The sequence below is a fragment of the Brienomyrus brachyistius genome, chromosome 17, assembly GCF_023856365.1.
Source record: "Brienomyrus brachyistius isolate T26 chromosome 17, BBRACH_0.4, whole genome shotgun sequence".
Lineage (NCBI taxonomy): Eukaryota > Metazoa > Chordata > Actinopteri > Osteoglossiformes > Mormyridae > Brienomyrus > Brienomyrus brachyistius.
In genome coordinates, this window is record NC_064549.1 from 11,860,869 (window position 1) to 11,878,317 (window position 17,449).

General features: G+C 47.4%; 2 protein-coding genes and 1 long non-coding RNA gene across 8 annotated transcripts; 1 reads left to right on the plus strand and 2 right to left on the minus strand.

Moving 5' to 3' along the window:
• Nucleotides 1-783: 783 nt before the first annotated feature.
• Nucleotides 784-3,091, minus strand: LOC125711677 (uncharacterized). Its single transcript, XR_007383084.1, has 2 exons — nt 2,795-3,091; nt 784-2,602 (listed from the first exon to the last, which is right to left on the minus strand). It is a non-coding gene; the product is annotated as an uncharacterized LOC125711677 (long non-coding RNA).
• slc46a1 (solute carrier family 46 member 1) lies at nt 1,660-9,396 on the plus strand. Of its 6 annotated transcripts, XM_048980849.1 has the most exons (6): nt 1,660-2,450; nt 3,087-3,478; nt 3,949-4,406; nt 4,856-4,939; nt 5,238-5,394; nt 8,037-9,396. In XM_048980849.1, exons 1-6 carry the CDS (start codon nt 2,136-2,138, stop codon nt 8,092-8,094), a joined length of 1,464 nt encoding a protein of 487 aa, XP_048836806.1. In that variant the 5' UTR covers nt 1,660-2,135; the 3' UTR covers nt 8,095-9,396. The 6 variants fall into 6 exon arrangements, with proteins under 6 accessions (XP_048836806.1, XP_048836804.1, XP_048836807.1 ...); XM_048980847.1 differs by lacking the exons at nt 1,660-2,450; nt 3,087-3,478; nt 3,949-4,406; nt 4,856-4,939; nt 5,238-5,394 and adding exons at nt 5,401-6,040; nt 6,086-6,803 and having other exon boundaries at nt 7,074-9,396; XM_048980850.1 differs by lacking the exons at nt 1,660-2,450; nt 3,087-3,478; nt 3,949-4,406; nt 4,856-4,939; nt 5,238-5,394 and adding an exon at nt 5,401-6,803 and having other exon boundaries at nt 7,074-9,396.
• A 3-nt stretch (nt 9,397-9,399) lies between these two features.
• sarm1 (sterile alpha and TIR motif containing 1) lies at nt 9,400-16,113 on the minus strand. Its single transcript, XM_048980841.1, has 8 exons — nt 14,451-16,113; nt 13,661-14,279; nt 13,207-13,419; nt 13,024-13,115; nt 12,437-12,763; nt 11,905-12,094; nt 11,692-11,813; nt 9,400-11,599 (listed from the first exon to the last, which is right to left on the minus strand). Exons 1-8 carry the CDS (start codon nt 14,894-14,896, stop codon nt 11,482-11,484), a joined length of 2,127 nt encoding a protein of 708 aa, XP_048836798.1. The 5' UTR covers nt 14,897-16,113; the 3' UTR covers nt 9,400-11,481.
• Between the last annotated feature and the right edge of the window lie 1,336 nt (nt 16,114-17,449).

The following is a 17,449-nucleotide window of genomic DNA, read 5'->3' on the forward strand; positions in this document are numbered from 1 at the left end:
TATTTTGGATTGCCAGAGGATTTAAAAATGAAAAATGTACAAAGGTGATTCATTAACTTCTGCAGCGAGTTCACAGCTGATGAGATAAGTCAAGCGATGAGAATCTCTACAGGGAGGGAGTGAAGCCCGGGGGCACGGATGGGTCCAGGCAGCTGCCCTGCATTAATATCCATACCTGCTCTTTGTGTCTTTAATGCCAGCTATAGGGATCGGGGGGGGGGGACGTGGAGCTTCAACTGCTGCCAAAATGTGGCTGCTCTCAACCATTATTAACTTATCTTATGATTTAGATGAAGGATAAAATGTTTCCAGTCACTCAGAAGGAAACTTGCTATCAGCAATAATGATAAAAGTTGTAAACCTCAAATTGGCAAAAAGACTATACTATACTATAATTTTTATAATTACGTATACAGAAACACACTATTTATGATTTTATATATATATATATATATATATATATATATATATATATATGTAGTGAGCACTGAGTATTGCAAAATAAAGGAAGTGAATAGTTTTAAAAATAGCAACATAAAACAAAATAACTAACAAACGTTTCCTGAAACAGATGCTTAATAATAATGTCATCATGTAAAACACTTCAAATGCCTCAGGGTTTTCTTTTCCAGCAGGTCCTGCAACTGAGAAAGTTATCTGAAGCTTTGTAATAACAAACAAACAAAGAAAGAAAGAGATAAGTAACAAACAATATAAATACATAAACGAACAATTATATAAATAAATGGCCCTGTATAAAATAATGTTCGACAAAACAAAAAATAAGCAAAAACCTTTATTCAGAGAGCATACGCACACTCAGCGTGACCTTACATAACCATGACAACCGCCACTTACTCACAACTTTTAAAATCCAGGTATGTGTGCAGCATTGCTAAGGTTACCAGAGATGTTCAAAGTCCAGTAGCAAAAGCTTCACAAAAGTACTGAGTCTCCTGTGCCCTGCCATCTGTACAAACGTCACATGTGGACATGGAGCAGCTCTTTGCTCATCGGTGTCTCATTCCATTCATGAATTCTCCATATTAGTGCAATCCCATATTTTGTTAAAATAAAAAATACACTTTTGGTAGCATTTCATCTGAGTCATCAGTCAGTCAGTCAGTCAGTCGATTCTTGAATACCAGCAATAACAGATTTAAGACTTTCAGAACTGGGGATAAAGTTAATAATACATAAGTTCGGTTGAAGATACATTTTTTGGACTTTTGGGATACTAAATTGTATGAAAATTAACAAATTTCGCTAATTCTTTATAAACCAACTGCTGATTTGAATAAACTTTGTTTTTCTAGTTGAAGTCCAAATGTTATGCCAGGAAAACAAAATCACACAAGATTTTTCCTGCAGAAACAGACGAAAGAGGTTAAAGTGAGGACAGCGAGATAAAACGAAATTTACGAGCCCAGCGTCTCAGAGCAGGTAGGCAGGTGCTGCTGTTGGTATCAGAACGGCAGAGTGAGCGCGTCCCGCACTGCAGTTACAGCCTCGTTCTTTGATAAAGATGCGCTGCTTGTTTAAGAAGTTGGCAGGAAGATTTCAAGGAACTGCAGAGTAATCAATGTCACCGAAGAGATAAACAGGTCTAAGTCTCTTTTATCAAGACTTCAGGGAGAGCTTGTACTGAAGGACTTAATCATTACCTGCTATAACTCTGAGAAAATGCAGAGTCTAAAAAACAGTGATGTCAGGAAAATACCATCACAAACTTAGGTATGTGACAAGTCTGCCTTATGTCTTGTTTGGGAATCTCTATAGATGTATATAGACCGTTTACCTCACCGTTTTATTCAAGGCAATACACAAACCTCGCTCACAATGTCGGATAATTAATCTAAAACATTAAAAGCACTTTAGCATCTGCAGCGCAGTCCTTGAACCACGACGCCACCTGTTGCCCGCTTTATGGAATAGCACTCAGGTCAGCTTAACTTATATACGTATAAACGTATCATCGTTTTGTTGTATAACGGACTACACGAAACGTGTAAAATGATTAACACAACAGCGCTTTTTGGTTGGGAGCCGAGGTTTTCATTAGTTATCTTTTAGGTGCTACGCGTCCAGGAAGTAGATACTGTGGGTTAGTCTGCGAGAGAAGCTCCAGTTTGGTCATGGACGCCGCGGACACCGAAGCGCTTCTCCCGGAGGCCGACGGCATATCGGACTTAGGCCAGAGCCGATCAGCCTCGGAGGACGAGGGGAGACCGGAGCCGGAGGGCCGGGCGAAGCTGGAGCCGAGCTGCTTTCCCCGCCGGCTCGGCGTCACCGTGGAGCCGGTGCTCTTCCTCTCCATGTTCTCGTTGGCGCTGCAGATGCCGCTGAACATGCAGTACCTCTGGGAGCGGTTTAGCGCCGCCGTTGGATACAACGGGACTGCGACGCGGGGATGCGGCAACTCGAGCGGGCCGCCCGACGCGCTGGAGAAGGTGGTGAACCGGGGAAGCGGGAGGGGGACCGGGACGGCGGAATGGGGCGCAACGCACTGACAGGCTGACGGCGGAACCCGAGTGCTCGGTGTTCGGTGCTGCATATTTTGCTTGTGGTTTAACATCTACAAACTCAGAACTTGTTTGTATTTCTGAAATTGAAAATGAAAATAAGTATCAGTCAACATTTAGGCAGCCTAATTCTAACCCTAAATCCGGTAACTAGGGTTGTCACCCGTCCCGTATAATACGGAACACCAAATTGGGACGATCCCGTATTATATGGGACCCGTAACCCTAAAACCTTAACCCCCTAGACCTAACGTTAACCCCAAAATACTAACCTTAAACCATGAAACATGGTCCATGAGATACTCAGAAAAGTTCTTCCAGAACCAGACTGATAGTGACTTTAGGTGCGCCCGCTTCTTGCCGTTATGGTAGAAGTAATAGTGCAGCTCATATTTTCTTGCCGTTATATATATGTCAGACTTAACAGGGTATCGACTGTTTCCATTTCCCATGATGCTGTGTGTTTTCTGAGGGTGCTTCTGTTCCATGCAGGCCAGATATCAACTTTTTTAGGTGTTTTAGAGAGTAGCTCTCACTCGACCATTATATTTTCATCCCACCTAGGAGGTTGAGACCCTCACCGCCCACTGGAGCATGTACATCAACCTGGGGGGCTTTGCCGTGGGTGTCGTCATGGTGACATTGCTGGGTTCCTGGAGCGACCGAGTGGGCAGGAAGCCAGTGCTCGTCATCGCCAGCTTGGGCTTGGCCTTGCAGGCCACCACCTATTTGCTGGTGATGTACCTACAGCTGCCCGTGGTGTGGTTCCTGGTTGGGAGGCTCCTCAGCGCTCTAACGGGTGACTTCAACGCCATCCTCGCCGGCTGCTTCGCCTATGTGGCCGACGTCAGCAGCGGTCGCTCCCGCACCTTTCGCGTGGCCGTGCTGGAGGCCAGTCTTGGGGTGGCTGGCATGCTCGCTGGTGCCATTGGAGGTCCATGGCGTCGGGCACAGGGGTACGGGGCGCCGCCATCGACAGGTAATAGCCAAATGAAGCTTCACAGAACATTTTTGGTATATTTGACCCCACTAGATGCCAATCTTGGTTTGTATAGGGACATGCGTGGAGCCTTTTTGAATCATCTAGCACAGAGGTGGGCAACCACCTGCAAATGGCCGTTGTGTATACTGGTTTTTGGGATAAGCTTTAGGTCAGCTGCTCAAACCCAGGTGTGAGGACTCTTCAGCCAACCATTCCACTAATTAGTAATCTAATTAAGGAGTTGCAATAAAAACAGGCATACACAGCGACCCTTTCTGGATAAGATTGCCCGCCCCTAATCTAGCACCATCTAGTGGGTTCAGAAAATACAGCAAATGGTTCATGAAGCTCCATTTGGTTACCAGTATAGCAGCCTGTCCAATCCTCACACACCGCGTCTCACCAGGTGAGCCACTGATATCGCTTGCCGGCTGTCCTCTGCAGGTACACCAACCCATTTTGGCTGGCGCTGGCCTGCAACCTGGCAGCAGCTGCTTATGTGTTCATCTTCGTGTCCGAGTCCGTGAGCCCCGAGCCAACGGCCCACTTCCTCACACTGGAGCACCATGCGGCAGTCCGGCGGCTGTACTGCACAGGGGGGTGGCGCCGGCGACGCCTGCTCTGGCTCTACCTGCTCTGCTTCTTTGTGGTGGTGACGGTTCACTTTGGCAGCCGGGATCTCTACGTTTTATATGAGCTGAGTGAGCCGCTGTGCTGGGACTCCGAGCTTGTGGGGTTGGGCTCGGCCGCACTCTACCTGGCCTACCTGAGCAGCCTGCTGGGACTGCGCGTCATGCAGTGCTACCTGGAGGACTCGTGGGTAGCTGTGGCGGGTCTGGTGTCCAACGTGGCTGGCCTGGTGGTCATCTCCTTAGCCAAGAGCACCGCCCTCATGTTCACGGGTAAGCCTGTGGGCAAAGACGTATGCATGCTGTGAAAATAGGTGATAAATTATATAACTGATAAAAGGAATCAATAAATTAGATGAAATGTTTATTCTGTAAATTCTTGTCTCTGCTTGCTGGCTGGTCAGATCACAGAAAACTGCTCATCAGTGCCACATGGCAGCTGTTTCGAAAAGGCATTGCTCTTTCCACCTTTGGCATGTTTGCTGCACTCTGTCAGCGTATCAGTATGAAGGTTGCTAGTCCACTTGGCCTAGCTGGGTGTTGTAGCAGTCCGTATCCCTGTGTTATAGTGCCATCTGCTGGATTTAAGGAGCAAAATCATGTCCAGTTTATTGAGTCTAACAAATATGATGTGTTGGGGATCACGGCTGGTAGTGGGCGTAGTTACCAGGCCCTAGTCACCATCGGGCACCTCTTCTGATGCTCCTCCTCTCTGTCGCCAGGTTATGGTCTGTGTTTTCTCTTCCTGGCCACCACGCCAGTACTGCGCTCCAAAATGTCAAAGCTGGCTGGATCCTCGGAGCAAGGTGAGGCCGGGCCTGGGTTAGAGCTTGCTGTGGTTGTGTGTGGTTTCGATGACACCTCATGTAGGGACCGTACAAGCATGTGACAAAAGCCTGTTTTCCAGGGGTTCTGACTCCTGTTACCTCTAGAGAGTTCAGCGCCCCCTAGCCCCACAAAACTGTATAGCTGTACAAACATGTTTTCCCCAATATGGTTTAAGCAATAAATGCTAGAAACAGTTCAGCAAAATATCTGTCGGAAAGTGCAGCTCAAGCTCCCCAGGGATGTACATAAAAATGGGCCCTGTCGACGCCTCCCCAGGTGCTCTGTTTGCGTCGGTGGCCTGCGTGGAGGGGCTCTGCGCCCTGGTGGCCAGCGGGGTCTTCAGCTCCCTGTACCCCGTCACCCTGCACATCATGAAGGGGCTGCCCTTCCTGCTGGCAGCTGGCCTCCTCCTCATCCCCATGGCTGTCATCGGGTAAGGGTCATCCCCTCTTATTCCCAGTCCTGTAATTAGCTTTTAAAGGCTAAAGGCAGAGTCAGGGTGTGTATGGGGAGGGGGTGAGGGGGAGTGTTAGTGAAGTATGATTTTCTCTTCTCCACTTGAGGATAAATAGATCAAGAAATTTCTTCCGGGAGTTTTGGTAAAAAGTAATGCAGCTGCTGAGTATTTTAAAGGCATCGATTTCCTCATGCACACTGTTGTTAGCATACATAACCTCCTTCTCTATGTCCACATGCACACTGCTGTTAGCATACATCACCTCCTCCTCTATGTCCACATGCACACAGCTGTTAGCATACATCACCTCCTCCTCTATGTCCACATGCACACTGCTGTTAGCATACATCACCTCCTCCTCTATGTCCACGTGCACACTGCTGTTAGCATACATCACCTCCTTCTCTATGTCCACGTGCACCGTGTTGTTAGCATACATCACCTCCTCCTCTAGGTCCACATGCACACAGCTGTTAGCATACATCACCTCCTCTTCTATGTCCATATGCACACTGCTGTTAGCATACATCACCTCCTCCTCTATGTCCACATGCACACTGCTGTTAGCATACATCACCTCCTCCTCTATGTCCACATGCACACTGCTGTTAGCATACATCACCTCCTTCTCTATGTCCACGTGCACGGTGTTGTTAGCATACATCACCTCCTCCTCTATGTCCACATGCACACTGCTGTTAGCATACATCACCTCCTCCTCTATGTCCACATGCACACTGCTGTTAGCATACATCACCTCCTTCTCTATGTCCACGTGCACCGTGTTGTTAGCATATATCACCTTCTCCTCTATGTCCACGTGCACCGTGTTGTTAGCATACATCACCTCCTTCTCTATGTCCACGTGCACCGTGTTGTTAGCATACATCACCTCCTCCTCTATGTCCACATGCACACTGCTGTTAGCATACATCACCTCCTTCTCTATGTCCACATGCACACTGCTGTTAGCATACATCACCTCCTTCTCTATGTCCACGTGCAGTGTTGTTAGCATACATGACCTCTTTCTCTATGTCCACATGCACACTGCTGTTAGCATACATCACCTCCTTCTCTATGTCCACGTGCACACTGTTGTTAGCATACATCACCTCCTTCTCTATGTCCACGAGCACGGTGTTGTTAGCATACATCACCTCCTTCTCTATGTCCACATGCACGGTGTTGTTAGCATACATCACCTCCTTCTCTATGTCCACATGCACACTGCTGTTAGCATACATCACCTCCTTCTCTATGTCCACGTGCACACTGTTGTTAGCATACATCACCTCCTTCTCTATGTCCACGTGCACACTGTTGTTAGCATACATCACCTCCTTCTCTATGTCCACGTGCACGGTGTTGTTAGCATACATCACCTCCTTCTCTATGTCCACGTGCACGATGTTGTTAGCATACATCACCTCCTCCTCTATGTCCACGTGCACACTGCTGTTAGCATACATCACCTCCTTCTCTATGTCCACGTGCACCGTGTTGTTAGCATATATCACCTTCTCCTCTATGTCCACGTGCACGGTGTTGTTAGCATACATCACCTCCTTCTCTATGTCCACATGCACACTGCTGTTAGCATACATCACCTTCTCCTCTATGTCCACGTGCACCGTGTTGTTAGCATATATCACCTCCTCCTCTATGTCCACATGCACACTGCTGTTAGCATACATCACCTCCTCCTCTATGTCCACATGCACACTGCTGTTAGCATACATCACCTCCTCCTCTATGTCCACATGCACACTGCTGTTAGCATACATCACCTCCTCCTCTATGTCCACATGCACACTGCTGTTAGTATACATCACCTCCTTATCTATGTCCACGTGCACGGTGTTGTTAGCATACATGACCTCTTTCTCTATGTCCACATGCACACTGCTGTTAGTATACATCACCTCCTTCTCTATGTCCACGTGCACGGTGTTGTTAGCATACATCACCTCTTTCTCTATGTCCACGTGCACACTGCTGTTAGCATACATCACCTCCTTCTCTATGTCCACGTGCACCGTGTTGTTAGCATACATCACCTTCTTCTCTATGTCCACGTGCACCGTGTTGTTAGCATACATCACCTCCTCCTCTATGTCCACGTGCAGTGTTGTTAGCATACATGACCTCTTTCTCTATGTCCACATGCACACTGCTGTTAGCATACATCACCTCCTTCTCTATGTCCTCGTGCACACTGTTGTTAGCATACATCACCTCCTTCTCTATGTCCACGAGCACGGTGTTGTTAGCATACATCACCTCCTTCTCTATGTCCACATGCACGGTGTTGTTAGCATACATCACCTCCTTCTCTATGTCCACATGCACACTGCTGTTAGCATACATCACCTCCTTCTCTATGTCCACGTGCACACTGCTGTTAGCATACATCACCTCCTTCTCTATGTCCACGTGCACACTGTTGTTAGCATACATCACCTCCTTCTCTATGTCCACGTGCACGGTGTTGTTAGCATACATCACCTCCTTCTCTATGTCCACGTGCACACTGCTGTTAGCATACATCACCTCCTTCTCTATGTCCACGTGCACGGTGTTGTTAGCATACCTCGCCTCTTTTTCTGTGTCCACAGAGCCATCAGGTGTTGGGAACAGAGGACGGCTGGCAGGGAGGCCGCGGGGGCATCCTGACAGCATGTCATGCCGGAGGAGAGCCAGGGAAGAGAGAAAGCAGGAACAAAGACTGCAGCCTATACTGCAGCCAACTCCCCTATACTTCAGATCGTTTTTAAAAAATTAACTGCAAACTGAATATTTGCAAATGTTCCAAAGAACTTGGCAGCTTACAGTAAGCAGTGGTCATGTTAAGGAGTCTCACTTAGTTTTTTAGCACAGTTCTCCTTTTCATGAAGCACTGATGAGGAGACTGACATTTTAATCAGGTTAGTAGCCTGGTCTGGACCACAGGCACTGTGATGAATGGATCAGGTACCCGCAATATTTCTGTTACTAATAGTGTGTAGAGGAAAGCTGCCTTCCGAATTGCAATGAAGTGCTGCTTTGTCCCCAGTCAGTAACTGGAAAACATGTTGCTCTTATATATAAACTGAAGCCTTAAATTTACAGTTAAAGCTTTTTTGCAGACACCCTTAGCCAGAGGGACTTACATAAGTGCTTAGAAGTCTCATTAGTGAATGCATTCTGATACTGGTTCAGCAGAACCTGGCTAAGAAGACTATCACTCTAAAACACTGTTGGCAAGTAATACATTTTTAAAAATAATAACAGTATAATCCGGGAACTGCTAATCCAAGTACTTCCGAAAGGGGTTAGGTTTTTAGTCATTTGAAGGCAGCCAGTGACTTAGAAGTTCGGACATTTACAGGAAGTTCATTCCACTACTTAAATGCCAAAACAGAGAAGAGCCCAGCCGCATGTCTTCCTTGCGCCTTGAGAGATGGTTGGACCAGTCGAGTGGTGCTGAGGATCCGAGGGAGCGTCGTTCAGTGTGGGATGAGAAGTTGTTTTAGGTAGGCTGCTGGTCCATTTTTGTCTTTGTAGGCGAGCATCAGTGTGTTTGAATCTGATGTGGGCAGCTACAGGAAGCCAGTGGAGTGAGCGTAACAATGGTGTGCTGATACTTAAATGCTGATACTGTAGCATGCAGCTCTGAGCCAAACTAATCCAGACCAGAATAACTGACCTGCTTCTGCAGGCAGGAATTACAGTACGGGGTTAATCTGCTATACGGAGGATTGGTTCCTACAAGGCTGTGGCGCCAATCCACAGAAACCAGCTCCACCTGGAGGAGGGAAAGTGGATGCCATTTCCACAGAGACTGGGGGGAGGCCGGAGTATATGAATAAATGTCAGGGGAAAATCTGGGGCTGATTGTTAATTAGTTTATCTTACTGCTGAATAGAAGGCAATGGGCTATATTAGCTGATTTTTAAAGAAGATTGGATTGTTTCATATAATACAGAAAAAACATTATATATTCTGTGTTGGCATTTTTTTTATTTAGGAGTTCAGCATGCTGGTTTCTGTCTGAATACATCTAATGTATATTAAGGCAAAGGTATGGATGGATGGATGGATGGAAACAGCCCTCAGCATGAGAGATGCACAACCTGAAAACCAGAGTCAGCTGACCGCCATGCTGCTCCTGACCACAGTCAGGCCTGGTTCAGTGTCAGGTGGCTTCAAGAAACTTGACGGAGTTATCAACCAGCTCTAAGCAGCTGGGGTGGCCAAGGGGAGATGGTGCTTAAAGCATCTGGTAAATACTGCACACCCTCACATGCAGTGTGAACATTTTAATGCCGTTTTAACATTTCCAACAAACAAAACCATATTATGCTTGCTGCCAGAGCTCATCCTAACATCTGACAGCACTGGTCAATTCTGAAGCTCACATCAATGCAGGTTAGATCCACCAGTTCAGCATTTGGATTCATGGTTAAACGGTAAGCTAAAGTAGGCTAAATATAGAGATGTTTTTATTACTGATGTCATATTACCCTATACCTCTACACTGAGAGAATGGGCAGTTAGTAATGTAATATATTATAGTACATAGTACAGTGTCAGTTCAGGTGCTCCTCGACTTACAATGGGGTTTAGGTTCTGATGAACCTGCTTTAAGTTGAATATATCATAAGCCAGATATAACTAAATAATTACTGTCACTGAAGTAAGTATTTGGTTAAACAGAATATAACACGGTATGATACATCGCTGAACACTGCATGACATGTTTACCCTCACTGTGTGGCAACGTGGCTGGATGGATGATGTCACTGTCGAGCATCAGTAGAAAGTACGGCATGTGCATCGCTATTGCACCATTGTAACCTGCTTCGATCCCTAGGAGCAGGATAACTACAGTATTAGTACATAGAGTATAAAGAAGTACGGCAGGCTGCAGAGCGTTCTCTTACAGAACTGTGGAAGAGTCTCTATAAGTGCAGCTTATAGGGCCTGCAGTTCTGGTTCTAACAACTAACCACTCACTCCACGGCCCACACTGAGGTGCAGGGCTGGCTGGGGATCGGTGCCATTGGCTTTGGATGAGTTGAACTGTCAGTCTGTCACTCACGCTTCACGCCCCCTTGTGGAATTGGAGTGCTGATGTACAGGGACTCCCCATGCCTGCGTTCCCACCTGCCTCTCCCTCCTACTTATGCTGCCACAGCCATATCTGCCGGAGCTTACATACAGCATTCACTTCAAATTTTAAAATTTGGACAGTGTAGATTAGGATTCTGCCATCCTGTTCATTTGACTTCCTGTGCTGGCCTGGAGGATGCCCCCCCCCCCCCCCCCCTTTGAGTCTGGCTCTTCCTGAGGTGTCTTCCTTCTAGAGAGTTCTTCCTTGCCACTGGCTTGCTCACTGGGGGCTTTGGGCAGGGATAATGTAGAGCACTTCAAGACAATGTAATGTTGTGAAAATGCGCTACGCAAAATAAAACTGGTTAATAAAGTCAAAATATGGTAAGTATGGTAAAGTGTGGAACATCTGTATAAGGTCCAGCTTAACATGAGAAGTGCAACATCAGGCTGATTTAGTGAAGAGGCCTTTTCCTATTGGCAAGGAACTCTATCACTTTAGAATCAAACACCAATCTCAGTTCAGATGTCTCCTGTTTTCTTATTGGATGACTGAAGCCTATTTGAATGTTATACAGTATCATTGTGGATGGATGTCTGCCATTAGTTAGTTTCAGCACCATTGAGGGGGGTACAAATCACACCTATGCCCAGCAGTTCAGGAGTAGAACTGGATGACCATGCTGACACAATATACATATTCAGAGGCAAATGACCTTTAACATTAGGGCACATAAGGTAGGGCAAGTAACTCTACTATTTATACAGCTTGGGGGTTTCAGAGGCACAAGGTTTCTATCTTTAGGTTCCTGAGAGAAGGGTGAAGTTTGCCAGTCTCCAGTAGAAATTTCACAATGAGACTGGCCTACTGGGATTAGAGTGGTGAGCATGTTCAGAGCAGATCTAGAGAGGGCAGGATCACAAGCGATGCAGTCAGGGAACACGATGCCAGGGTGGATCCAGTCTACACTAAGGCCTTGGTGATTCCTGAACGCTCTCCTGGCAATCCACCTGGTCATGGCTGGTGGGTCTCTTCAGGAAACGTAGGATTTTCTCGATGGTCGCCTCCTGATACTCATGAGACCACCTGGAATGATACATGGGAGAGGCTGTAGCCTTTTGATGTTTAAAATCTGTCCCAAATGGACTTGAGACGACTGCAAGCTTCTTCTCACTCACTGAATGCCATTGAAGTTGAGAATGGGCCTCATGTCAGCTGGCAAGGTGCCAGGCTCAGGGAACACGAAGCTGTCAATGACGGGAACGATATTTTTCTGGCTATTCAACGCCGTGACGATTTCCTGCGGGTGACAGAACATCCAACTTGAGTTGGGCTTTGGCTGCAACAAGAGACAAACAAAAGAGAGTAGCATGCCCTGAGGCAGGCCAGACCTTGTGCACCCAGTCCTTCATGGCCTCGTCCCCCATACACTTGTCCAACGCATTGGCCGACAGCACCAGGATGAAGTTCCTTGCTCGCTGGACGCTCTGAATCAGCTTCTCCTCAAACTTCCCCGCCTCCAGTTTCTCCACATCAATGAAAACACTGAAGCCTCGCACCTGTAGGTGTACCTTCAGCAGGCTGGAGACAGCCGAGAGGGACCAGAGCTTTACATAGACTCCTTCCAGTCAATCCACGCCAACCACGCAGTTTTGAGAAGATTCTGCTCTCATGATAATACATTCATGTTCATAAAGCTATATTCATGGAAGGTACCATGACAGATTAAAGGTAAAAATTATGTATGAACAACCTCGAATACATACGACTTATTACTGTACGCTCACTTTGCATTCATCACCGGAATCAGCAATACCCAATGAAACAGCACTGCATGATTCCCAATATGAGTCACCCCTAAGGAGCCTTCCATACCTCTTCCTTGACTCTGACACACACAAACACCTCACTGCCCCATCTCACCTGGCCAGTTGGGAGCCAGTGGTCCTCCTGTAACTGATGAAGACATCTGGGCCGTCTGGCCCAGAATCAACAAGGCTTGGCTTGGAGAAGCGTCTGGTCGCAGATAAAATCTTGGCCCGGTGGATGCCGTTTGCTACATGGCAATCAGACTCAAGCTGCTGGTCTGTGATCTGGAGCAGGTTCTGGCGGTCCACCCTGGACTGGACCAGACTGTAGGTGTACTGCCGGAAAGCCGGGTCCACGGTGGCCAGCCAGTCCGCCAGGTTGTTGGGGTCACACATCGAATAGTCGGCATAGGTTTTCAGGACTCGAAGTTCTCTGACGAACCTTACAGTTAAGCCAAAGGAAAGATAGTGATCAGTCGAATATTCTAATCATCAATCAATTATGAATAATAACCTTCCCCTATACTTGTACGAGCCAATGGGTGACATAGTTTGAGTGAGCCTCAGCTAATACCAGCTCTTTACCAACAAGGAAGGATGTTTATGAATCCCAGGTATTTACAGGATGCATGATGTGCCGCTACACAGTTAGCTATGGGCCTACGCTTCAACTGGGCATCACAAGCCATATCCCACACTGACCTCTTGCGAGCCAGGCATTGTGACATGCCCAGGTCATGGCAGAGATCATGATCCGTGATGTTGAGAAGCAGGTCTCCATCCACTTGGAGCTCCTGAGAGATAGCAGAGCATCTGAAGTTACAGCAGACCTCAAAGGGAACTCAGTGGTGCGCTGCCATGCCGGGACCGGCGTGGCACGGTCACCTGGAAGCGCTCACAGTAGGCGCTGAAGCCGATCTGCTTCAGCCACTTCTGTACTTCACCGCTCTTCCAGTTGGCCACTGAGGGAAGGACGCGGCGCGGGACATCCTCAGACATCATGGCGAGTGCCCGTGTGGCCAGGCGCCTGGCAGTGCCATTTCCCGAGTACATGACGATGCGCTTCAGGCTCTGCACCGCGCCAATCTCGTGGAATATCTAAAGGAGATGAGGGAGGGAGATGGGGGCAGCCACCTTGGTTGTTACGAAGATATTAACAAAGGCACTAACACGTATTTGACGGATCCAAATCCCACTGGCAGCTTGAAAGGGTCTCTTCTCTGAATGCCTGACCAAACCACTTAAATTTTGTGTTAGCTCAGAGTGTTTTTCTCTTCAGGGTTGAACAAGGTTTGTGGTGGCAGTAGTGCCCCTGATGTCATTGCGAGGGCTAGCTCACCTTGGTGTTGCCCTGGTGTGATTTAATGCTGCTTTCCACGCAGAGGTAGAAGGCTGCGATGCACTTCCCCTCAGCTCGGGTTCCGTCCAGCAGGGGGAGCAGGTGCTGCAGGTCAGCGGCGGTACGGCCCTGCATGCAGTCGGCACTGTCCTGCAGGGCCTGGGCAAATTTATCAGGGTCCAGTGATGAGATGAAGGGCTCCACAAGCTCCAGTGTCCCCGAGCGCACCACCTCCTTCTCCAACTCCCGGTTGGCTGCCAGGAGGGCCACTGCCAGGCAGGCATGGAACCGGATCAGCTTGTCCTCCTCAGAGAACGCCAGTGGGAAAAGCCACTCCGCTGCTTGCTTCTCGATCATAAGACGCTGACAACTGTGCCCGCCGTACATGGCGCAATTAGCCAGTGCCACAGCGCAGTGACGCAGAACCCGGGAATCCGTGCCCCGGCACCAAAACAGCAAGGCGTCCAGTGCCCCGTTATCGATGAGCTGGCAGGATGTCTCCTCCGAGTGCTTGAACATGTGCTCCAGGATGCCAGACACACTGTGAACCAGCTGGGGGTCTCTCTGCTGGCGGCTCAGGTTCAGGATCACCCCGAGGCCCATCCTGGCCATGTAGTCCCTGCAGAGCGTGTGTGTGACACCCATCCTGGTCAGACATGCAAAGGTCTCCGACAGGAGGCGAAATGTGCTGAGCTGCATGTTAAACAGGGTTATTAATTCCATAAACGTTGGTTTATGTTAATACTCGCTTATACATTTGACAACTAACTAAAATGTGAATGCCTCATACCTGTTCTCTGCAACCAGTATTTGCTCAAGCACCCTGGCAGCCGCGTACGTGATTTCTATATCCGGTGACTGAATCAGCTGCAAAATGAGCTCCAAGCCTCCATCAAGGCGGATTTTATTGCAGATTTCATCGGCGACCTGCCGTCCGATGGTGGGCAGGAGCCAAGCTTCTTCTACCAGCTGGAGGACACTCGCTACAGCCCGCAAGATCTCGTCAGTGTCCCAGGAGTCAGTAGCACACTTCAGGGTTCTGATCGATGCGCTGAGCGCCGGCAAGGAGCTGTCCAGCTCCGCCTGAACCCTGAGGGAAATGCCGGACGGCGTTTTGGAGCCAGAACCAGTCCCCCCGGGCCGGAGCCAGTGGAGGCACTCCGTCACTCTGTGACAGCTGAACATCGCGAAATACCTGTACAGCTCGCGAAGGTGGACGACAAGTGAAAGGAGCATTCACAGAATACTTTCTTAAAATCCCTAAAGAATCACTTTATTATGACTATAATAATATTATTATTGTTTAATCTTTAAACAAGTGCTAAAATATAGTGATTTATTCGAAGATAAATCGCGTGCATTTTAAGGAAGCACATACATAAATATTTATGTGCACGCGCGAGTTTATTTGAATGAGGCTCCTGAACCAGGCTGTAATTGTCTATGTGGTAAATGTTATAATAAATATGGCAATCCGAACATATCCCAGATCAGGTCAGTAAAACAGCCCCGGAGAAGGGGGGGTTTCAGTTGCCGAAATGGTTTTACACGATTAACCGGAGAGGCACAGCTTTCTCCTGCCTTTGTCCAGGGCCTAGAGACGTGGATTAATGCTCCGTTACTTTCGCAGAACCTGCACCGCCTGTAAAACTGGTTTCTGGCCGGAGCAGCAGGGTACCATAGCTGTCAAGACGCTAAGCGATGCTTTCGGCCGGCGCCCAGCGGCTGGCAGTCAGTATGTTAATTACAATCAATATCGCATCAAAACATAAAACGCGAGGCGATATTCTCCCCCCACAACGACGAAGCTTAATAAACATCAAAGACCACGAGTATAAAACAAAGAAAGCGCGTTATCTCACTGTATCCCTGCCCATCGTCTCCGTCACGCCGCTCCCAGCATCTCCGGCTAAACGACCGCCCATCCACTCGACGCAAGCTGGGCGACGCTGCTACGCCCCCTGCCGGTAGAGATGGGCTAAGAAATATAAGAGCAGGATCAGAGTCACCATATCATCACGATCCTGCGTAAAATGTCCAGCGCAGAAAATGCGAGAATCCTCAGCATTAAAGCTATACGTGGGGACCTTATTCACACCGTGCATGGGATATACACGTATGCCATACTTACATACTCAGTTTCTTAGTATACACTTATATTGCCTGTTCATAAATACAGTACCCTCCAGAATGTTTGGGACAAAGACACATTTTCCTTCATTTACCACTCTGCTCCAGAGTTTAAAACTTCAAATCAAACAATTCAAACATGATTAAAGTGCACATTCCGCACTTTAATTTAAAGTTATTTGTGTACATTTCGGTTTCACTTTGTAGGAATTACATTTTTTAAACATCATTTGTGGTGTTTTCAGCAGATCATTAAGACCTTTTCAAAGCCATGAACTTTGGAGAATATGGATCCATTTGGATTTTTAATGATGGACTGGAGTGCAGAGTAGGACCTTTCTGGTTTTATTCAGTAATCAATTCTGTCCCAATGTTCAGGCAATAAACAGGAAGTTGGTGTTGATATGGTGATGGGATTACGGTGGCACCTCTCATCTACGACCACTGTTAATGGACCATGGAGATGCCTGTCAGAAAGGGGATGATAACATTTGCAATGCAGATCATGTGACTGAGATGGGGGGGGGGGCATGTTATCTTATGGGGAATTGCCATCACACGCACCATATGGTTCAACACATACTAGGGTGATCACCTAATCCATGTTAGGGGGGTCACTATGAGCTGAGACAGGGTTTGTAAACTGCCATTGCAGTTAAAAAGACCTGTATTTCACTTTAGCACTTAAGTTCTTGCTGTGTGCTGATTGGTCAGTCTCCTATGATCATGCCTGTGTCACTAATATTAATGTGAAACAGCTGGATGAGTCTCTCAATCAAGGAAACGAACCAGTAAAAGCACAAGAAGAACTGAACTAATTAGCCAATCACAGGAGCCTTTCAGTTTTAAAGTAGATTGTAAAGGTGTAAATCGCACACCTGGACCCATACCTGCAGCAGATCTCCAAGGTGAAGAGCCTCTGGCATGTTAGAACAATGTAGGTAAGGGATGTCAGTAAGTCAGATCCGTAACTTCCGGATAAGAATTGGCTCTAAGGGATGGGTCGGTCGGGCTGGGGTGCGAAATGGGGCTGGGAGCGTGCTGTGGCTGGCTGAGTCACCATCTGCGCTGTCCACCTGAGGACGGGGGGTCAGGGCGGGGTTCCACCGCAATTACCCGCTAGATTCACATACTTTTACCACTCACAGATTTGTGATAATGGATCATTTTCCTCAATAAATGAATGACCAAGTGTCATATTTTTTGTTTTATTTGTTCAGTTGTACTCTCTTCCCCTACTTTTAGGACTAGTGTGAAAATCTGATGAGGTGTTAAGTCATATTTTTGCAGGAACATGGGAAATTCTGAAGGGTTCACTAACTTTCAAGCAGCACTGCATAAAGTCCAAAGCAGTCCAAAGACATTGGGGTTGCTAAATTGCCCATAGGTGTGCATGTGTGACTGAATGGTGTGTGAGTGTGCCCTCCAGGATAGGCTCCGGACCCCCCCACGACCCAGTAGGATAAGGGGTTTGGAAAATGGATGGATGGAGGTTGTAAATCTGTTATAAAAAATTAATTCCACATATTTATGTAATTATGTCTGATATACTACTGCAGTAAGCTGAATAATTTAAATTGACAAAGTTCTATTTAATTTTTTAACTGTTATTTTACAGTTGTCCCACTTTACCAAACTAATTAGGGCAGGAGCAATGAA

Coding starts and splice junctions, on each gene's coding strand:
- slc46a1 (XM_048980847.1), top strand. CDS start 5,571: ATGCAGCTGCTGAGTATTTTAAAGGCATCGATTTCCTCATGCACACTG. Junction 6,041..6,085: donor CTGCTGTTAGCATACATCAC/CTCCTTCTCTAT, acceptor AGCATACATCAC/CTCCTCCTCTATGTCCACAT. Junction 6,804..7,073: donor GTGTTGTTAGCATACATCAC/CTCCTTCTCTAT, acceptor AGCATATATCAC/CTCCTCCTCTATGTCCACAT.
- sarm1 (XM_048980841.1), bottom strand. CDS start 14,896: ATGCTCCTTTCACTTGTCGTCCACCTTCGCGAGCTGTACAGGTATTTC. Junction 12,095..12,436: donor ACTGGCTCCCAACTGGCCAG/GTGAGATGGGGC, acceptor GGCTGTCTCCAG/CCTGCTGAAGGTACACCTAC. Junction 11,814..11,904: donor TGAAGGACTGGGTGCACAAG/GTCTGGCCTGCC, acceptor TGTCACCCGCAG/GAAATCGTCACGGCGTTGAA.